The following is a 22,558-nucleotide window of genomic DNA, read 5'->3' on the forward strand; positions in this document are numbered from 1 at the left end:
CCAGAAACAAAGTTGTTTACAATTTTTTACTTGCTGGATATCTTGATTGACAGATGTGTCGTCCAATAAGCGGGAAGTATTCCATTCGCAAAATATACCTACCTTTTCCGTTATATCTGACTTGTTAATGTGTTTATAGTTTTGTTTTCATATTTTAGTTCTCACACTTTAACCGAGTCAGTAAACTCAGTATATAAACACACCCAACACTGTGTGAGGTTCTTCCTGAAGAAGAGATGAAGACGCTGCACTTGTCTGTGATTCTGCTCACGCTGTCCGGTATGAAACATCCTCTCACTCTTACACACTATTATTGTTCAGAGTTTTAACTGTTTGCTGATTGATGTAGCCGTGTGTACGCTCAGTGTGTACAGTCAGTGTGTACAGTCAGTGTGTACAGTCAGTGTGTATGGTCAGTTACTGGATTATACACTTGCACAAACATATTATACTGTCTAATGTTAGTGAACGATTGATAAGTCAATCCTAATGATGATTTAAGTAACCTTTAGTTGTGCTGAGGCAAATACATGATGATTAATAAGAAAAAAAGCACATTAATAATTGTAACGTTCGTCATAAAAACAGTATTGGAACAGCAAGACCAATTCTATTGTTCTTGTTATACGTTGAAGACATTTGTATTTCAGATGAAAAGATGAATCTGAGACGATAGATCAGACTTTCAGATTTCACTTCCTGTTATTTACATTGGGAGGTGTTAAACAGTTTAGAACGTGGCACTTTTAGTGGCAAAAGCACAATTTTAGGTGAAATGTACACCCAATTTTCTAAGGAAATTAAAGTAAATAACACGTAATATTTGGTTGCATATCCTTTGCTTGCAACAACTGCATCAAGCCGGTGATCCACTAACCACCAAACTGCTTTTACAGACTTCTTTCGGTTGTTGTTTGTTTCGGGGGTTTCTCCCTTCAGTCTCCTCTTCAGGAGGTGAAATGCTGATCAGTTGGGTGAAGGTCTGGTGATTGACTTGGCCAGTCTAAAACCTTCCACTTTTTCCTTTGGTGAAGACCTGTGTTGAGTTGGAAGTGTGTTTGGGTCGTTGTCTTGCTGCATGATGAAGTTCCTCCCAATTCGATTGGATGCATTTCTCTTGTGGATTCATTCTGCTGATACCATCATGAGTTACATCATCAATAAAGATTAGTGAGAATGTTCCAGAAGCAGCCATGCAAGCCCAAGCCATGACACTACCTCCACCATGCTTGACCCATAAGATCGTTTGTTTTGGATCATGAGCAGATCCTTTCTTTCTCCACACTTTGGCCTTTCCATCACTTTGGTACTGGTTAATCTTGGTTGCAGACCTTTTGTGATTCATCTCTGTATTAATTTGTGAATATCAATCTGGCTTTCTGATTCTTACTGCTGATGAGTGGTCTGCATCTTATGATATGGAATCTTTGCTACTGCACTTCTTCAAATGGTGGATTGTGACAGTCATCCCTGCCCTGTGGAGATTTTGTTTTTGGGTGTTTGGGTTATTTTTCACAGCTCTCACAATGTTTCTGTCATCGACTGCTGTTGTTTTCATTGGCTGAGCTGTTCCATGTCTGGTTGTAGGTACACCAGTGCTTTCTTTCTTTTTCAGGACATTTTGTTATATTGGCTATGCCAAATATTTGTGCAATGGCTCAATTCCTCCTCTTTTCTCAGCATCAGAATGGATTGCTTTTCTCCCATACACAGTTCTTTGGTCTTCACGTTGATTTATCCTTTTCAACAACAGTCGAAACCCAGGGCTCAAGCCAAGAGTAGATGTTCACAGCTATTAATTGTCAGAGTAGGCAAATGCCTACGACCTTGGGCCTGGAGGCGGGGCTTCCATAACCGTCACATCACTGTGCGCTAGTCCACCACTCAAGACGGACAGCAAAGTCTCGGCTCTTTGTCCATTGGATATAGAAGAATTGTCACTCACCTGCAGTGAAACCAATTAATGTCCCCGTTTCAAACTTGGTCCCACCCCCTGAATGTACGAACAGATCGGGTACGATGAACAAAATGCAACTTTTCTGCAGTGGACTGACTTTAATTAAGAAAAGTGCAGCTCATGATGCAGGTATGTGAGTTGTCGTCATGTATTTTGGACTGATTGTAATGTATTTTTAAAAATAAACTGGGCCTTATTCTGTCAATCAGCATCATTTCGTGTTGTTGGCCTCCAACATAGATTTTACCAAGGGCCTCCAAATGTCTAGAATTGGCCCTGAGTTAGAGACAACATTGTCCTTGGAGACAAAAAAGTCAAACTGCACTTTGTTAATCCACAATGTACAGTTCAGTTATTCTGGAAAGTACAGATTCGGATTTATAGCCGATAAGGATGATGGAAGATGGACAGGTGATCCTGGAATAACTCTTCAAGTTGCAGGTAAACGTTAACAAAGAAGCAAAGTAATTAAGTATCTGGAGAGCCGTTTCTGAAGTAACTTACTCTGAAGTTTCTGAAGCGGAAACTTACCCAGTGCCTCACCCACACCAGTCATATTACTATATTTTATATACAGTGTAAGAATGAACAGAATGAATACTTCATTATCTTAGATCAGTCAACAGGGTGCTACTGTCATAGCAAAGAGTAACGAGCTAGCAATGAGCTTAGCTTATGTTACCCGAACACATCTTACTCTAGATACTAGTTAGACCAGCGGTGTCCAATCTCATCTGCGAAGGGCCGCTGTGGGTGCAGGTTTTCATCCCGATCAAGCAGGAGCAGGTGGACCGCTGTATTAAAATGATTAACACCCTTTCAGTCCTGATTCACTGATACATCTGCTCACAACATTGCTTCCTCTGTGTGTGTGTGTGTGTGTGTGTGTGTGTGTGTGTGTGTGTGTTTGTGTGTGTGGGTGTCTGTGTGTTTTGGCATATTTGAAGAAATGTCTAAAATTATTGATAAGATCTGAACGTGCTTCTTCTCCAATGTAGATGTTAAAAGATTTATTTTTTATTTTACCTTTTTAAATCTTGACTGCTTTATGTACACACTTATTTTGCAGGAGTTCTCGCTCACAGTGATTGGGGTGTGAACTATCCCAATAATCCGATCTGTGCTGTGAGAGGATTCAGTGTCTCCATTCCCTGTAGTTATTCTTATCCAAAATCAAAACCCAATATTCAGGTGATACAAATGCTTTGGTGCTCAATGAACTCAAACACAGATAAGTGTCAAAACCCCCCGTATGTTTATAACAGCTCATCAATCACCACATCAGACTTTGAGTACGCTGGAGACAACAAATCAAACTGCACTTTGTTAATCCACAATGTACAGTTCAGTTATTCTGGAGAGTACAGATTCAGATTTATAACTGATGTGAGCGGTGGCATGTGGACAGGTGAACCTGGAGCGACTCTACAAGTTGCAGGTAAATGCTATGGTTTAAAAAAAAACAATAATAATAATATATTCTTTATGTGCATAATGAACTTTCTATAAGATTCCATTGTGAAGGCGTGTTTTTATTATTTTATTCTACCAGTTATCAAAAATATTTTCAGCTGATAATAAATTAAGGACAGAAGATGATGGGGCATGCTGTTATTGGAAAATAATCACTGACCTGGTGGTGTGATGCGGCCTGACGTGAAGTTTATTATTTTCTCATAACAGCACAAGCGCATTAATATAAACCTGTGATTTGTAGCTGCGCTACTGTCAGAGCTGCTGTTATAGAAAATTAATCACCTCCTGACCAATCACAGTCCAGAACTCAGCAGCGCTGTGATATAACACTTTATATGTAACATATATTAATAAAAATAGAAAAACTAACGAAACACATTATATAAGGAAGTGTTGTTGATTCAGATTGTAGAACGCGACTGTATTATAATGATTAACACCCTCTCAGTCCTGAGTGACTGACGTGGAGTCTTTCCTGCTCTCTGAAAAAGATTTAAAGGTGTCACTAATCAGGCTCAGTGGAATCGGAACCCTTAAACAAGGAGACTCGTTAAATCTGACGTGTGATGTGAACTGCACACAAAGTTCCTCACAGTTTGTGTGGTCTAAGAACAACGAGCGCTTAAATACATCAGGACCCGTTCTTCACTTTCCTGCTGTAACCGTGAGGGATTCTGGGAATTACAGCTGCACTTGGAAAACCAACAGGGCGTCAGGATCTGAAACGATCAGCCTTCTCGTCGAGGGTGGGTCCATCTGCTCATAACATTTTTGCCCGTGTGTGTGTGCTGGAACATTTTAAGAAATTGTTATTGATAGGATCTGTATGTGCTTCTTCTCAAATGTAGATCTTGAAAGAAATATATATTTTGTAGCTTTTTAAATCGTATCTGCTTTATGTACACTCTTATTTTGTAGGTGGTTGGGGTGTGAATTATACCACGCCGATCTGTGCTGTGAGAGGATTCAGTGTCTCCATTCCCTGTAGTTATTCTTATCCACAGCACAATTATCAAGTGACACAAATGCTTTGGTGCTCAATGAACTCAAACACAGGAGGGTGTCATAACCCCCCGTATGTTTATAACAGCGCATCAATCACCACATCAGACTTTGAGTACGCTGGAGACGACAAATCAGACTGCACTTTGTTAATCCACAATGTACAGTTCAGTTATTCTGGAGAGTACAGATTCAGATTTATAACTGATGTGAGCAGTGGCATGTGGACGGGTGAACCTGGACAGATCCTACAAGTTTCAGGTAAATGCTATGTTTTAAAAAAACAAATAAATAATATATTCTTTATGTGCATAATGAACGTTCTATAAGATTCAACTGCGAAGGCGTGTTTTTATTATTTTATTCTACCAGTTATCAAATATATTTTCAGCTGATAATAAATTAAAGACAGAATGTGATGGGCCGTGCTGTTATTGGATTATAGAAAATGAGCAGATTATTTTCTCATAACAGCACAAGCGCATTAATATAAACCTGTGATTTGTAGCTGCGCTACTGTCAGAGCTGCTGTTATAGAAAATTAACCACCTCCTGACCAATCACAGTCCAGAACTCAGCAGCGCTGTGATACAACACTTTATATAGAAAACATATATTAATAAAAATAGAAAAACTAACTAAACACATTATATAAGGAAGTGTTGTTGATTCAGATTGTAGAACTCGACTGTATTATAATGATTAACACCCTCTCAGTCCTGAGTGACTGACGTGGAGTCTTTCCTGCTCTCTGAAAAAGATTTAAAGGTGTCACTAATCAGGCTCAGTGGAAACGGAACCCTTAAACAAGGAGACTCGTTAAATCTGACGTGTGATGTGAACTGCACACAAAGTTCCTCACAGTTTGTGTGGTCTAAGAACAACGAGCGCTTAAATACATCAGGACGCGTTCTTCACTTTCCTGCTGTAACCGTGAGGGATTCTGGGAATTACACCTGCACTTGGAAAACCAACAGGGCGTCAGGATCTGAAACGATCAGCCTTCTCGTCGAGGGTGGGTCCATCTGCTCATAACACTCCTGAAGTTTAAATATCACACTGTCTCGAATGATTACTGAAGGAAATAAGGTGACTTGTGTTCATGGTAAATAATGTAGCTTCCTCTTCAACAGGTGAAAATCAGTGGACAATCTGGATCATTGTTTTGGTGATAGCTGGAGTGATTTTCATTTCAGTGACTGGAGCTGTGATTTACAACAGGAGGTAAAACTCTGCTTCTTTTTTTATACAATACAATCTGTACAGTCTAAAACTATTATTATGTCTTCTGTGGTTCATAAACAGGTTTCTGTGTGATTGCAGGTTTGTCCACACTGAGCAGCAGAAAGAGGACGATTCTACCATCTATGAAAATGCACAGCAGCAGATGGGCAGTTTTGCTATCTATGCTAATGTAAAGTAACAGAGCTGATTACAGTTTCACACCTCAGTAACTCTATTTATGTCTTCATTTTGTGAATTTCTGAAAAAGAAAAAAAAACTATATACAGAATACACACTTGCTATGTACTGCATTTGAACTAATTTTTAAAATCAAGCTGTCCAGTCCTGGACGCAGCGAAGTAACCCCAAACCATAACATTTACACCACCATGCTTCACAGTTGGTATGAGGTGCTTCTCCTAAAAAGCTGTCTTTTTTTCCTGCTTAGTTCTCTGTAGTGAACAGCCAGAGGTTTTTCCCCTGATGGTCATAAGTTTATGCCTTTAGTTTCTCCTTTGTTCCTTTATTCTTGCTAGGTTATCTGGGTTTCTTTGTTTTGGTTTGCTGTAGGATGAGTGTCTGTAGGATGAGCGTCAGTCCTCATAGCTTTTTAAAGAGATCTTTTAATTCTCTTGCAAGAACTCTTTAGATCTTGGCATGATGACTCCACACACCTCAATAGCAAAGGGGACACCAGACAATAGATATGAGAGTGGTATAAATAAGACCGGTTCCACCTGCACTCCCTGAGCAGGTTCTAATCACTGACACCCGATCTTCAACACCTGATTCTACTTTTATGGATTTGAAGGTGTGATAAATATAGGGGTGTACTTACTTTTTCCATGTGACTTATCTGTTTTTTTTTGTTAAATTGTGAAAGTTAATACAAAATGTCAATGCTATGTCATTTGATAGAGCGCATCACCTTTATTAATAGGCACCGTTTCAAAGAGGATCAAATGTTTGCTTGTCCAAATATGTAAAAACAAACAAACAACAATTTCCATGGGGTGCACTTATTTCTTCACATAACTGTAAATGTAATTGTTTTAGAATTTGTGATCTTTCCCAGTGTGTTGTGTATTTGTGTATTTTTTGAACTTTTTAAAATGCTTAAGGTGGAAAAAAAAACCCTTAATGCTGCTTAAATAAAATAAGTGACACCAAATATATATATATTTCTATATTTAGTTTATTTGGATGTTCTTTTGATAATAGACGGCAATAAATACATTAAGCTGTTTATTATAAGAGGTTTATCATGTGAAAAAGCTTAACGTGAAACACTGATTGTATTTAGTTTAGTATAACAGACAGTATAATCAATAAAGTGTGAGAGAAAATTTGGCTTTAAGCTGTTTCTTTATGTTTCTTCTTTTTTAAAATTTTATTTATTTATTTATTTATTAAACACAATTAAAGCAATTTGTCTCTTCTACCAGTAGAGAAATTAACAAATGAAATAAATAACACAGACAGAGAATAAGCTTGTGCTACAGATATTTATAACACAACCAACAAATCAAGAAAAAAAGAACAACCCAAACCCCCCCCTCTCCAGCCAGTATAGATAGAAAAAACTAAGAAAGAAAAAAAGGCAAAAGAAAAATATATTTATAAATAAATGTAAACAAAACAACACTTGATGGGGTGTCCATCGAGGGGAAAACACACCAGAGTTAAAGTTCTAGAGAAACGATCGTTGGGTATCTTATTTATTAATTTTTTTCAAATTTTAAAAATGACATTATGTAAAGGCCACAGGTGGGCAGGCCACAGCCCCGGCCCACCACCAGAGGGAGACAGAGAGCTGCGTCTTGGTAATGTGAGGCCAAGATTAAGTCGGTATTGGTATAAACAAAGAAACAAAGTTGTTTATAATTTTTTACTTGCTGGATATCTTGATTGACAGATGTGTGTCACACTATAACCGAGTCAGTAAACTCAGTATATAAACACACCCAACACTGAGTGAGGTTCTTCCTGAAGAAGAGATGAAGATGCTGCACTTGTCTGTGATTCTGCTCACGCTGTCCGGTATGAAACATCCTCTCACTCTTACACACTATTATTGTTCAGAGTTTTAACTGTTTTCTGATTGATGTAGCCGTGTGTACGCTCAGTTACTGATTATACACTTTATACTGTTTAATATTAGTGGACATTTGATTTTGATTTCTAATGGTGATGTTTAAGTAAGTTTCAGTAATAAGAAACAGAAAATTAGTAATTAACTATAATCATTACAGTTGCTCAGGTTCTGGACTTTCAGTGCACTGTTGTTCTTCGCAGGAAACCTCAATATATTATGAACATGCATATTCAATTCAATTCAATTCAATTTTATTTGTAACATACACTCTGCTTTTACACTCAACCGTTATACATTTATTTTCTGAAAGAATCAAACTAGAGAGTTGAGAATCTGGTGCTAAAAACCCCAAAACAATTTAATCTACATTATTCAAACCATATCAGGGAAATACATGAACATAGCAGTGTGCATGATCATTATCATCACTGTCACTGTGTTAATTAATAAAGTAAAACAATCTAAAGATAAATAACAGCTTAAAAATATAGGAAGGAAACTATATAGCATATATGTTGCAGCACATATGTTACCTTGTACATAAAAAGTCAAACCACAACATTTCCCCATTATGATTAAAATAGGTTTTTGTTAGAATAAAATAAAATGAAGTACTCTACTAACATAAGGATGCAAACAATCATTTACATTTACGTTCATTTGCCAGACACTTTTTTGTGTGATGGGATTTTATATAATTAAAGATTTCCTGCATTAAATGCTAATAATCATCATCAGAATCAGAGAATCTTGTTTCTAAAGCCGTATTCAGACGGGATTAGTTTTCCCGACTTAAGTAATGTTGTCGGAGGACGTGTGGAGTGATTCTGAACTAAATCACACAGGAGAAGGGCTCTCTGTATGGATCACACAGATGGGCGTGTCTTCATGATGTACACACGCTTGTTGCACTAAAAGTAGCCTAATACACACACCTTATATATTTAATGCAAACTGATTGCTTCGTCCTTTATTATACAGTAAGAACTTGTTGCGAGGGGGTGTGGCCACAAAAGCTGTGCTTGAGCATGAGTAGGTCACATGATGGTCACATGACTAGAACATGTGTATAGGCTGTACCTGTGCTACTGTCGTAGTAACTCAGGAACTGTTTTATCAGGAGACGGTAGAAAAGATGGGACGCTTCCTGGAGTGACTTTAAACTGAAGAAAAAGCACAAATATGTGGATATAAACAATATCTTGTGTATTCTACAGGACCTTTTAAATTACAGTGTCCTCTTTCCAGACACGTTCATTTGCATGTACAGTATGTAAAAATGTCTGACCTGACAGATTCAGACGCGACTAAAACCCCAGAGAAATCAAATCCATCGACACGTGTAAAAGTAAACCAGTGTGAATAGAGCTTAAAGCAGCCTAAGAAGTAAAAGTCTGTTTACTCAAAAACAAGATAAATTACACTAAAGAAATCATAAGAATGTGTTAAACAAATTCATTTAAAATGTCCTTCCAAACAGGATGTTTACAGTAAATAAACGGGTACTTCCTGTGATATCAGCAAGTCTTAAATCCTACTGAGTTGCATGCACGGGAAAAATCCCAGGCGTTATGATGCACAAATATGTGGATATAAACAATATCTTGTGTATTCTACAGGACCTTTTAAATTACAGTGTCCTCTTTCCAGACACGTTCATTTGCATGTACAGTATGTACATGCAACAACTCAGCGTGGCGCAAGGTCCCTTTCCAGAACCTTCACACTAACTGTTCCTCAGTGGTGGAATGCACTTCAAATCTCAATCCGGACCACAGAATCTCTCACCACCTTCAAAAAACAGCTAAAGACCCACCTCTTCCGTCAACACCTAACCAACTCATAATAATAATAATAATAATAATAATAAAATAAAATAAAAAAAGCACTTACACCTCTACTCTGCACTTTGCTTCTTCTGGAATTCGATTAATAGATCTCGTATGGTAGCACTTCTTGTATTGTTCTCTGCTTGATTTCGCTTTGCTTCTATCTTTCTCATTTGTAAGTCGCTTTGGATAAAAGCGTCCGCTAAGTGAATAAATGTAATGTATGTAAAAATATCTGACCTGACAGATTCAGACGCGACTAAAACCCCAGAGAAATCAAATCCATCGACACGTGTAAAAGTAAACCAGTGTGAATAGAGCTTAAAGCGGCCTAAGAAGTAAAAGTCTGTTTACTCAAAAACAAGATAAATTACACTAAAGAAATCATAAGAATGTGTTAAACAAATTCATTTAAAATGTCCTTCAAACAGGATGTTTACAGTAAATAAACGGGCACTTCCTGTGATATCAGCAAGTCTTAAATCCTACTGAGTTGCATGCACGGGAAAAATCCCAGGCGTTATGATGCTCTCTAAATAAAACTCATCTGTTCTGAGGGTGAATGAGGTGTGAAAGCGTCATCAGGCCTTTTTCACAACGCTGTAGATCACACAATCGTCCTCCTCCTTCTGCTCAGTCTGGACACACCTGAAATAACACACACACCTGAAATAACACACACACCCGTTTCTGACCTCTGCGGCTTCTCACTCACACTTCTGTTTAAAGATATGAGAGCGGCTGGTGTGGAAATGATGCAATGATGTTACTGATGCAACTGTTACGTATAACAGCTCACCAGAGTGTTTTATTCCTTATTTATTTCATTTAAAGAATCCTGCTGTAATTTTAGAGAAGGAACACTGATAATACACACTGCTCTTACAATTCTCCTTCAGTCTCAGTTTAACCTGCCACTGCTTTCATTCATTTCTGGATACGTTTATGATTTTCATTCTTACTGTTGGGCTGGTTTGTTGGGGTTGACGCACACAGACGAATAAACCACGTCTCCTTTATCTAACACTTCTTCATCAGGCCGAGGAACTCGGTTTAGCTGCGCTGTGACCTCTGACCTTGGAGAGAGAGAGAGAGAGAGAGAGAGAGAGAGAGAGAGAAAACACAGCTAACACAGCGTATGTCTTTACAATTCTATATTACTCTCGATTAGAGCCGGGAGATATGACAAAAACATCACATCGCCATTCTCAAAGACATTTCTGTGAAACACGACGTGTGTCGCTTCATTCATTTAACAAGATCCGTTATATTTAAGAAAAGAATGTTGTGACATACAACCCCAGTTCCAAAAAAGTTGGGACGCTGTGTAAAACGTAAATAAAAACAGAACGCAGTGATCTGCAAATCTCATAAAGCCGTATGTTATTCACAGTAGAACATAGAAAACATATTAAATGTTTAAACGGAGGAAATGTACCGTTTTTAAGAAGGAAAAAAAAGGTAAATTCTAATTTGATGGTCGCAACACGTCTGAAAAAAGTTGGGACGGGGCAAGAGAAGGCTGGAAAAGTAAGTGTTAGTAAAAAGAAGCAGCTGGAGGTTAATTGGGAACAGGTGAGTAAGATGATTGGGTATAAAAAGAGGATCTTGGAGAGGCGGAGTCTTTCAGAAGTAAAGATGGATGGAATCTGGATGGAAGCAGATGTTGCTCTAAAACCTGTTTATACCTGAAATCGAGTTCATATCATCATATTGCCCGGCGCTACTCTAAATTAAATATTAGTCTTCTACAACATATTAAACTGTGTTTTAAAAGCAAGCTCCACTGTATATTGCACTATATATATTTTACCTTTTGGTTGTAGCTTTGTTTTGGACACACGCGTAAGTCACGTCCTCTTTGTTCCACTTTTCTTCATCAGGATCTTGAGAAACGTGTTTTAACTGTGGCTTTGTCTGTAAAAACATCACGCACGCATCAGCAGTGCTCATGTGCAGCAATGTGTGAACAAGTCAGAAACACTTTCATTAACAGTTTAAGTCTGTTGATGTTTAGTAGATGATCAACTCGCCCCCAGACCTGTCAGAATTTCAGCTCCAGTTCGTGTAACATCAGTTGATGCCATTTTACACGTGGTGTTGAAAGTAAGGTAAAGATCATCTGAATCAGGTGACGCGCTGCTTCGTGACAGTCTACATCAGACGTATTCACACTTTCTCCCACAGTGCAAGTTTTGGAGAACTTGCTCCTCACCACCAACAAAACCCGACTTAAGACTTAAACTACTGCAGAGTTCTCGTATAAAAACAGGCCAGGTGACCCATCGGCCCAGGGCTTGAATTGTCTATAATTAACTTGATGATAAAATAACGTGTTGTATTAAAGCTCATCTAACTGTTCATTTAATTTATCACATTAAAGTGTATTATTTAAAACATTAATGGAAAAAAGTAAATTGTTTTAGTAGTGTATTTACAATGCACTTTAAGTGTAACAACAATTGTGTCTACAAATGATATTCTTACATCTAACTGTGTACAACAACAGAAAAAAGTGCTCAAGGCACAACTAAATGCATTAAAGGTATATTTAAACATAATTACAATTTAAATACACTTAAGTTGTCACTGCAGTCAAAATACTACATTGCGTATGTTTTAAAGTGTGTGTGTGTATATATATAAAGTTTTAACACGAAGTATGTACTGTGCTTTTTAAAAATAGACTTTAAAACACATTTCTTTGAAAAGGTCGTACCTGTGTTTTCTCTCCACTTTCCCCCCCGTTGTCTTCCGGAGCCTTACATTTCCTCCTAATAGAAGCAGAAAACACACAGTGCACATGGACACGCCCTGGAATACACACTGTGATCTCATACACCTCATTTCACTAGAGTAAGGAACAATACTGTACACGTTAAATATTGCAGTAAACTCGACTTCACCTGTTATCAAGTAGAGCGAAAAATCTACAACTGAAACTATATCCTGAGACTCGATTAAAGTCCAACACAGGATGTGATTGTGTGTAGATTATAATGTGTGGAAATATGCAGAGTTTTACCTCCTGATGTAAATCACAGCTGGGACAGCTAAGACCATGAAAATCACTCCAGCTGTCACTAAAACAATGATCCAGACTGACCAGTGACCAGGATCTATATGTGTTGGAAAGAAAACATTATTTAACATGTGAATATTTAACTGAACACAAGTCACTTTATTTCCTTCAGTAATCATTCGAGACATTCAGGAGTGATGTGAGCAGATGGACCCACCCTCGACGAGAAGACTGATCGTTTCAGATCCTGACGCCCTGTTGGTTTTCCAAGTGCAGGTGTAATTCCCAGAATCCCTCACGGTTACAGCAGGAAAGTGAAGAACGGGTCCTGATGTATTTAAGCGCTCGTTGTTCTTAGACCACACAAACTGTGAGGAACTTTGTGTGCAGTTCACATCACACGTCAGATTTAACGAGTCTCCTTGTTTAAGGGTTCCGTTTCCACTGAGCCTGATTAGTGACACCTTTAAATCTTTTTCAGAGAGCAGGAAAGACTCCACGTCAGTCACTCAGGATTTCTCACACAGATAGAAATCTGGTTATTGAATAATAAACATCAACTAAATGAGATTTTATGATAAAATTAAACTTGACTTGAATTTACTTTCACAGTTCATATAGAGAAAGATTATTTAATGTATTTATTTAGCTGAGGAAGTTAAATAATGAGAATTATAAATAATTATGAATAATTTTCGATTTTTATATTAATGATTAAAAATTACCTGCAACTTGTAGAGTCGGTCCAGGTTTACCTGTGAATCTTCCACTGGGCACATTAGTTATAAATCTGAATCTGTACTCTCCAGAATAACTGAACTGTACATTGTGGATTAACAAAGTGCAGTCTGATTTGTTGTCTCCAGCGTACTCAAAGTCTGATGTGGTGATTGATGCGCTGTTATAAACATACGGGGGGTCTGTACACCATCCTGTGTTTGAGTTCATTGAGCACCAAAGCTTTTGTGTCACCTGAATATTGGGATTTGATGTTGGATAATAATAACTACAGGGAATGGAGACACTGAATCCTCTCACAGCACAGATCAGATTAACTGGATATTTCACACCCCAATCACTGTCCTGAGTGAGAACACCTGTGTAGAGAAATAAATGGAGATTGATAGTTATACTGATGTAGTGTTTTACATGTTGTGTGTTTTCAACTTTGTGAGTTCATCTGATGTTTCTTATTACTGCACTGTACACAATACACCTTTATATCTGTATTTATGCATAACTTATACATTTATTCATTTATAGGTATAAATAAATCAAATATACAGTTATTCTGTACGTTTGTGTATCTGTATACAGTATATATACACACACAATATAATTTTTATCTTTACAGATATAAAACATTTTATTACTTTATACAAATGATCAGACGAATGTTTAAATGACGAAAGACACTACGACTCATTTATAACGATTAGTTAATCTTGTTAAATTATCCTGAATGCTGGTGTCAAGACTTCTCAGAGGCACCGTATGCCAGTCCAGACTTTTATAATGCAGGTGAAAAAATAACTAAAGCGGTGAGTACAGGGTGAAACAGGAAACAGGAGTGAGTGGTGAGTGTCATGTGACCTGCTGGGGCTCATGGGAAGTGTAGTTCAGCTTTTCAGCACTACTCTGACAGCTGTGTATGACGATACTGTATATAATGTGTTCTAAATATTTCCCATAAATGACTGTTTGTTTTTTCTTTAACAGAATACATTACACAACAGTTTTTGGTGGATTCGAATTCGTCCATTAAGACTTTTTCAAAATTCTCCACAGATCTTTTGAGCCATTCCACGACTGGGTGCCATTTCCGTCCCCAGGATATGATGTGTATAAATATGCATGAACATGAACTGAAAAAGACATTTTATTATTAAGCAGAGTGTCCTGCAAATCTAAAATATTTAAATATTTAAATATGTAAAACATTTACAACATTAATAAAAACCACCTAGAACACTGAAAAATAGCATTTTCTACCTGTCCCCGCCCTCGAACACTACACTTTACCTTTAAACACAGTGATGAAAGTCCTTCAGAAATCTTTTTTTTTTTTTGCATTCCTGTGTGACTCCATATCTCATCTATGGTTTAAATAAAACATTTTTATTCAAAATCCATAATATTTTTGTTAAACTACACGTTTAAGTCGTGTCTCCAGGTTTTCACTCAGTCCTGTTACCCTAACACATTCCTCCCTCTGAAACATCTGGAACATTTCACACGTCACATGTTCACCTGGACGTTTATCATCTGGATCTTCTGAAGGCCAAAAGTAAGTCCTCTCACTTTCTTTTCTGTATATTTGATGATATTGTAACTGTGGCTGAGAAGGTCAATCTCAGCGTACAGTCCTGTTACCTAAATCGCTTCTTAGATGTTATTTGTTTATTTTAAAAATGTCATTTTTGGTAAATCGCTCGTATGTGCTCAGAGCAGGAGCCAGAAACAGCCACCCATGGCATGCTGCAGGGGAAGGAGTGAGATACACCCACCTCCCTCTCTCTCTCCAATCTCTCTCTCTCTCTCTCTCTCTCTCTCTCACTCTCTCTCTCCAATCTCTCTCTCACTCTCTCTCTCTCTCTCTCTCTCTCTCACTCTCTCTCAATCTCTCTCTCTCTCTCTCCAATCTCTCTCTCAATCTCTCTTTCTCTCTCTCTCTCTCTCACTCTCTCTCTCTCTCTCTCTCTCAATCTCTCTCTCCAATCTCTCTCTCTCTCTCTCTCTCTCTCTCTCTCTCTCTCCCTCTTTCTCTCCCTCCCCATCTCCTCTTCCTCTTTCCACCTCCTTTGCTGTGAAGAACTACAAACACACAGCACATCCCTTCAGCACCGACATCTCACACACACCCACACACAGGTACACAAGCATGCACACTCACACATACACACTCACACACACGCTCCCACGCATACACACTCACACATACACACTCACACACACGCTCCCACGCATACACACTCACACACACACGCTCCCACGCATACACACTCACACACACACGCTCCCACACATACACACTCACACACACACGCTCCCACACATACACTCACACACATACACACTCACACACACGCTCCCACACATACACACTCACACACATACACACTCACACACATACACACTCACACACACACTCCCACGCATACACACTCACACATACACACTCACACACACGCTCCCACACACACACTCCCACGCATACACACTCACACACACGCTCCCACACATACACACTCACACACACGCTCCCACATACACACTCTCACACACACACTCTCACACACATACACACTGACACACACACACACTCACACACACACACACATACACACTCACACACATACACACTCACACACATACACACTCACACACATACACACTCACACACGCTCCCACACATACACACTCCCACACACACTCCCACACATACACACTCACACACACACTCACACACATACACACTCACACACACTCACACTCACACACACACACACTCTCACACACACACACTCTCACACGCACACACACTCTCACACACATACACACTCCCACACATACACGCTCCCACACATACACACTCACACACACACACACTCCCACACACACTCCCACACACACACGCTCCCACACATACACACTCACATACACACTCCCATGCATGCACTCTCTCACACACAAACACACACGCATGTACACTCACACACATACGGACACGCGTTCTTTACCCAATGTTCATTCCTGTTTCTAAAATGTGGTGTTTTTGTTTTTTTTTTAAGTTAAAAAACTATTTTTTTGGTCCATTATTTATCCAATTATTTAATAAATCACACGATTAAAAACTGATCAACTTGAAGTTTGGGTCTCCTTTAAAAAGAAAAATATAGCTTTGCATATTGTAGAAAAATACAACTTGTGTGCATATGTAGTGAATTTGAGTGATTTTTCTTTCAGAGAAACTCTTTCTTGAGGGAAAACACAGGAATCAGTTGAAGCTTTTAAACACGTTTTTAAATGACACGAGTTTGGTTACAGGACTGAGAAAAATGCGTCCCTCTTCCACTTAGAAATAATGGAATAAAGTTACCTGAGATGGACCAGTGCACATTCTGAATAAGTAAATATGTGTGCTATGAGATTCAGTGTTGAAAAAAGATCAAAAATGATGGCACCCGTTCGGTGGAACGGCCCTTATCTTAATCACGTGTCTCTCTGCACTCTTTTTAAATGACTGTTTTCACTTAATACACGACTTTGCTGCCATCAAAAAGTATTTTTAAAAGAATTATGGCCTAAAGTGTTTTCTTTGTGTTCTCTAATTTTGTGTTGTAGTTATGTGTGTGTGTGTAAGTGTATAATCAGTAACTGAGCGTACACACGGCTACATCAATCAGAAAACAGTTAAAACTCTGAACAATAATAGTGTGTAAGAGTGAGAGGATGTTTCATACCGGACAGCGTGAGCAGAATCACAGACAAGTGCAGCGTCTTCATCTCTTCTTCAGGAAGAACCTCACTCTCAGTGTTGCGTGTGTTTATATACTGAGCTGAGCTCTTGACGTGAGAACTAAAAGATGTTCCTGCAAAAAAGGACGCAGCCTGTATCGCTAGACCACGTAAAAGAGCGTCAGACTATTTTAACAGGAAGAAGGGCAGAAGCCTCATGCGACATTTCGTCCCCGCACACATTCACAGACGCACGTGTCCAAACTTTAACCAGTAATATATTTACCCCATATTAACATTCAGTTCGAATACACCGGCTTAAAGAAATGACACCTACAGATTTACTCAGTGACCACAAACAGCGTTAAACAAATCCAAACCATTTTATAGTTTCAATTCTTAACAGCATCCAGAAGAAGCTTTGCACGCTCTCGACATCTCCTCACACAACTTCATGAGGATCTTCACCCAGGGGGCTTTAGATAAATAAACCGAGCTCCTCACCGCTTCTCTAAATACTACGGGAAAAACTATTTGTTTGAGGAAAGAATTGAATTTTAAGTAAAAACTCGATTTATATTCAGGAATACACTATAAGGCCAAATGTACGTGACACCTGAACGTCAGAATGGTTTTATATCTGAAGCATCAACGTTTCCCTTCACTGGAGCTGAGGACGTGAGTTCAAACCAGGAAAAGACCTTTATTCCTCTTCTACCCAACTTTACATGATGCCGGGATCACAGGGGAGAGAGAGACACACACACACAGTTGACCTGAGGTCACCCTGGGATATAAATAAATATATGAAAATAGTTGTATTATTCTGCTGTTATTACTCACTCAAGCATTATTAGTATTAGTATTCTTAAATAATAGAGAACAGTGTGTGCTTTGAGCAGGTGTATCAAACTCACTCATATATAAGGTTTGGACAAAAGCCTCTATGCTTGTGTGTGTGTGTGTGTGTGTGTGTGTGTGTGTGCATGCGTGCGTCTGTGTGTGTGTATGTGCATGCGTGTGTGTGTGTGTGTGTGCATAGTGCGTATGTGTGCGCGTGCGTGTGTGTGTGTGTGTATGTGCATCGTGCATGTGTATGTGCATGCACGTGTGTGTGTGTGTGTGTGTGTGTGTGTGTGTGTGTGTTTGAGGAACAAAATGTTGCATGATGCCTCTGGTCATCTTCCTGTGTTAATGGTTTGACACTCATGTGGTGTTGTCAGACTGGGTGCGTTCTTTTTTTTTCCAGGAACTGCTTTTAGTTCTCACACATCATAACCGAGTCAGTGAACTCATCTCCAGATATATATATATATATATACACATATAAACTCAGTATATAAACACACCCAACACTGAGAGTGAGGTTCTTCCTGAAGAAGAGATGAAGACGCTGCACTTGTCTGTGATTCTGCTCACGCTGTCCGGTATGAAACATCCTCTCACTCTTACACACTATTATTGTTCAGAGTTTGAACTGTTTTCTGATTGATGTAGCCGTGTGTACGCTCAGTTACTGATTATACACTTTATACTGTTTAATATTAGTGGACATTTGATTTCGAGCTGATGAATGATTTCTAATGACGCTGAGTTTCAGTTTTGTTGAGAAAATAACATGATTAATAAGAAACAAATCACAATAGTAAATATACTATATATATATATATTCTTTTTATTTGAGTTTACATTTGGTTTTTGTTAGTCCTTTAACATTTAGAACCCATCATTTCCATTCACATAATTAACAGAGCCACTGTAAGTGCAACACAGAAAAAGATCTCACAAAGACAAAGCACACAGAAGCAGTCGGAAATGTAACACCTCCCCCTTAAAAATTCCCACAGCTGAATATCAAAACACAAAACTCTGCATTTGAACAGTCAATAGCGGATACTTCATAAAGTAATAAAACATATTTGTAGATTCTGATTCAGAAGTGCAATATTGTCCGAGCAAAGTGGGAATCGCCCCATGTTTCAGGAATAGCCTTCGCGTACAGCCTGCGTTGTTCTCTCTCAGGATCAGGAAGCTGGGCTCTGTATAATGCGCTGTGCACAAGCAAACTTTTGGGTCGTACTGCTCAGGAACAGCGTTATAAATAAATGTTAACCACTGATTCCTAATTTCATCTGTTTTCTGAAAGGCCAAACAAAGGGGTTTTGCTTTCGCATCGAAACACACCGCGTCTCCACGACATGCCGCCAAAACAATTCAGTGAAGCTCCGCCTTCTTTCTTCACGCCTGCCTTTGGGCGGGATTGTGCTAATATTTCAAATAGAGACATAGACGCTTGCTGAACTTATATCCGGATGTTTACGGGTGATTTAGCACCAGGTTCGACACAAACTTGCGGTGCGCAATCAGAGAGTGTGCGGCGTTCGTCCGGCCTACTCCAAACCAACCGAAGATCTGCACACTGCGGTATCGCTACGTTTAGGTGGGATTCTGACTTAGAGGCATTCAGTCATAATCCCACAGATGGTATCTTCACACCAGTGACTCCTCAGCCAAGCACACGCACCAAATGTCTGAACCTGTGGTTCCTCTCGTGCTGAGCAGGATTACTGTTGCCCTACATCATCAGTAGGGTAAAACTAGTCTGTCTCACGACGATCTAATCCCAGCTCACGTTCCCTGTTACCGGGTGAACACTCCAACGCTTGAAGTCTGCTTCACAATGATAGGAAGAGCCGACATCGAAGGATCGAAAAGCGGCGTCGCTATGAACGCCTGGCCGCCACGAGCCAGTTATCCCTGTGGTAACTTTTCTGACTCCTCCTGCTTAAACCCCAAAAGCCAGAAGGATCGTGAAGCCCCGGTGTCACGGCCTGTATTCATACTGAAAATCAAGATCAGTGAGCTTTTGCCCTTCTGCTCTACGGGAGGTTCCTGTCCTCCCCGAGCTCGCCTTAGGACACCTGCGTTACGCTTTGCAGGTGTACCGCCCAAGTCAAACTCCCCAACTGCCACGGTCCCCGGAGCGGGTCGCCGCCCTAGTGGGCCCCGGGGTTGCCGGGGCACCGTGGAGGGTTGGAAGCCCGGGGAAGTGAGGAAACTATAAGAGTAGTGGAAATCGAGGGGTATTAGACGGGTCTGGAGCAGTGCTCTCTCTTAGAGAGAATAAACGTTACAGAGAGAATAAACGTGGGAGACTATGAGTTTTGCACCTTTGCAGATACATGCACTTTACACACTTTACACACTAAAGGAGAAGGAAAACATGAAAAGACATCATATGACCCCTTTAATGAAATAAAAGGCACACTAGACTCCTGCTGTACAACTAACCTCTGACCTTTAATTAACTGATAGACAGAAAACACTGCACCCCTGGGAGCTGTACTACATTTCAAACAGCTTGCCATGTGCTGATAAAACAGGAAATGAATATGCTGTTTCACACCCCATGAGCTGAAAAATAAAAATAGACTTTATTCACAAGCAGAAGCGTTAAAGCATGCGGTGTGAACCTGTGATCAGCTCGTTGCTACTAAACATTAGCATAGATGTCAGAATCGTCCTCCTTCTGCTGGGCATTGGCATAGATATCAGAATCGTCCTCCTTCTGCTGGGCATTGGCATAGATGTCAGAATCGTCCTCCTTCTGCTGCTCAATGTGGACACTCCTGCGTTCACACAGAAACCTGTTTATGAGGCACAAAAATCACATTAATTGCTGTTAATTACTCAATTAACAGTTTGTCAGTGCCGCTCGTGACACGTCAAAATTGTATGCTTTCATAGAGACCTTTTTGGTTTCACCAAAAGATCGTGAACTTTTTAGACAGTAAAGATCTAGAAGAGCATGCAGAGTTTTACCTCCTGTGGTAAATCACAGCTGCGATAGCTAAGATGATGATAATCAGTCCACCTGTCACCACAACAATCATCCAGACTGACCAATGGTCAGGATTTTCAGGATTGTCACCTTTTAAAAAACAACAAGTGTTTAATATGTGAATATTCATGTGAACACAAGTCACTTTATTTCCTTCAGTAATCATTCGAGACAGTGTGATATTTAAACTTCAGGAGTGTTATGAGCAGATGGACCCACCCTCGACGAGAAGGCTGATCGTTTCAGATCCTGACGCCCTGTTGGTTTTCCAAGTGCAGGTGTAACTCCCAGAATCCCTCACGGTTACAGCAGGAAAGTGAAGAACGCGTCCTGATGTATTTAAGCGCTCGTTGTTCTTAGACCACACAAACTGTGAGGAACTTTGTGTGCAGTTCACATCACACGTCAGATTTAACGAGTCTCCTTGTTTAAGGGTTCCGATTCCACTGAGCCTGATTAGTGACACCTTTAAATCTTTTTCAGAGAGCAGGAAAGACTCCACGTCGGTCACTCAGGACTGAGAGGGTGTTAATCATTATAATACAGTCGAGTCCTAAACCATTAACTGTTTTTATGAAATCTACTTATAATTAAATGATTCAGTAATACAGTCCGGTACAGTGTGTTTGTATTGACTGACAGCAGCAGGGATAATAAACACACAGAAGAGTGTATTAACTGAGTCACTCTCAGGTGTTAGGAGTTAAGAAATGAAGACATTAACACTGTGTGTTGGGAGAATACTGAACTTATTACTGTTTGATTCTAATTAAATCTCAGGAAAAAAGGCACTAAACTGTACAGTTCCTTGTCCCTGAAGTTTTCACCTTCTGTAGCTAGCTTACAAACCAATGCATACATGTTTAAGCTTTATTCTAACAGAGAATTAAAAGTTCATTTACATAGCTTCATTTTAAAGGGACACTATGTTCTAATTTCCAGGTGAAACGCATGTTAAAGGTAGGAAAGATAAGACTAGCTCGGCAGGAAAGGGACAGTTTACACCCTTTTTTCTGAGAGTGTAAGTTGAAGCGTTTGTTTAGATTTCAGTTACACATGAGGATTTCTCACACAGTTAAAAATGTATTATTGAAAAATAAACATCAGCTAAATGAGATTTCTTGATCAAAATTAAAGCTGGACTCAAATTTACTGTCAGGGTTCATGAAGAGAAAAATGACTGCAAAATTATTACATTGTTATTATAAGTGAGTAAATTATGAAGATAAGGAATCATTTTTATTTTTATTTTAATCATTAAAATTCACCTGCAACTTGTAGAATCACTCCAGATACACCTGTGTATCTGTCACTGGGATTATCAGTTATAAATCTGAATCTGTACTCTCCAGAATAACTGAACTGTACATTGTGGATTAACAAAGTGCAGTCTGATTTGTCGTCTCCAGCGTACTCAAAGTCTGATGTGGTGATTGATGAGCTGTTATAAACATACGGGGGGTTCATACATATGTCTGTGTTTGAGTTCATTGAGCACCAAAGCTTTTGTGTCACCTGAATACTGGGTTTTGATGTTGGATAATAATAATAATAATAACTACAGGGAATGGAGACACTGAATCCTCTCACAGCACAGATCGGATTATCCGGATATTTCACACCCAAATCACTGTCCTGAGTGAGAACACCTGTG

At 39.2% G+C, this 22,558-nt stretch overlaps 3 protein-coding genes across 6 annotated transcripts in view; 1 reads left to right on the forward strand and 2 right to left on the reverse strand.

Annotated features, from left to right (window-relative positions):
- The first annotated feature begins 17 nt into the window (after positions 1–17).
- Positions 18–6,996, forward strand: LOC124625955 (carcinoembryonic antigen-related cell adhesion molecule 1). Of its 2 annotated transcripts, none has more exons than XM_053674792.1 (7): positions 18–279; positions 3,027–3,395; positions 3,925–4,179; positions 4,352–4,696; positions 5,196–5,450; positions 5,569–5,659; positions 5,741–6,996. In XM_053674792.1, the coding sequence occupies exons 1-7, from the start codon at positions 237–239 to the stop codon at positions 5,856–5,858; spliced, it is 1,476 nt and encodes a 491-aa protein (XP_053530767.1). In that variant the 5' UTR covers positions 18–236; the 3' UTR covers positions 5,859–6,996. The 2 variants fall into 2 exon arrangements, with proteins under 2 accessions (XP_053530767.1, XP_053530768.1); XM_053674793.1 differs by having other exon boundaries at positions 5,759–6,996.
- Positions 6,997–7,988: 992 nt separating this feature from the next.
- LOC108256266 (uncharacterized) overlaps positions 7,989–22,558 on the reverse strand; it is a 20,219-nt gene continuing 5,649 nt past the window's right edge. Inside the window, exons 2-8 of one of the 3 annotated variants that reach the window (XM_053674794.1) lie at positions 22,173–22,553; positions 21,124–21,378; positions 12,609–12,702; positions 12,303–12,357; positions 11,397–11,500; positions 10,546–10,659; positions 7,989–10,231 (exon numbers count right to left, since the gene is read on the reverse strand). In XM_053674794.1, the coding sequence (XP_053530769.1) occupies positions 10,165–10,231; positions 10,546–10,659; positions 11,397–11,500; positions 12,303–12,357; positions 12,609–12,702; positions 21,124–21,378; positions 22,173–22,553 (1,070 nt within the window). In that variant the 3' untranslated portion in view covers positions 7,989–10,164. Of the gene's footprint in view, positions 10,232–10,545; positions 10,660–11,396; positions 11,501–12,302; positions 12,358–12,608; positions 12,703–20,103; positions 20,711–20,885; positions 20,995–21,123; positions 21,379–22,172; positions 22,554–22,558 lie in introns of those variants that run through there. The other 2 variants (XM_053674796.1, XM_053674795.1) reach the window with 2 other exon arrangements.
- On the reverse strand, positions 12,758–17,756 carry LOC128628990 (uncharacterized). The gene is made up of 3 exons (XM_053674797.1): positions 17,069–17,756; positions 13,331–13,702; positions 12,758–13,077 (listed from the first exon to the last, which is right to left on the reverse strand). The coding sequence occupies exons 1-3, from the start codon at positions 17,109–17,111 to the stop codon at positions 12,794–12,796; spliced, it is 699 nt and encodes a 232-aa protein (XP_053530772.1). The 5' UTR covers positions 17,112–17,756; the 3' UTR covers positions 12,758–12,793.

Source organism: Ictalurus punctatus, chromosome 23, assembly GCF_001660625.3.
Source record: "Ictalurus punctatus breed USDA103 chromosome 23, Coco_2.0, whole genome shotgun sequence".
NCBI classification, from domain to species: Eukaryota; Metazoa; Chordata; class Actinopteri; order Siluriformes; family Ictaluridae; genus Ictalurus; species Ictalurus punctatus.

Bases quoted from the DNA above. Each gene is read 5' to 3' on its own strand.
- LOC128628990 (XM_053674797.1), bottom strand. From the start codon at position 17,111: ATGAAGACGCTGCACTTGTCTGTGATTCTGCTCACGCTGTCCG. The intron at 13,703-17,068 runs GTATGAAACATC...TTCTCTACACAG, and splicing joins GATTCTGCTCACGCTGTCCG to GTGTTCTCACTCAGGACAGT. The intron at 13,078-13,330 runs GTAATTTTTAAT...TCTCTGAAAAAG, and splicing joins ACCGACTCTACAAGTTGCAG to ATTTAAAGGTGTCACTAATC.
- LOC124625955 (XM_053674792.1), top strand. From the start codon at position 237: ATGAAGACGCTGCACTTGTCTGTGATTCTGCTCACGCTGTCCG. The intron at 5,451-5,568 runs GTGGGTCCATCT...CCTCTTCAACAG, and splicing joins GATCAGCCTTCTCGTCGAGG to GTGAAAATCAGTGGACAATC. The intron at 5,660-5,740 runs GTAAAACTCTGC...GTTCATAAACAG, and splicing joins GCTGTGATTTACAACAGGAG to GTTTCTGTGTGATTGCAGGT.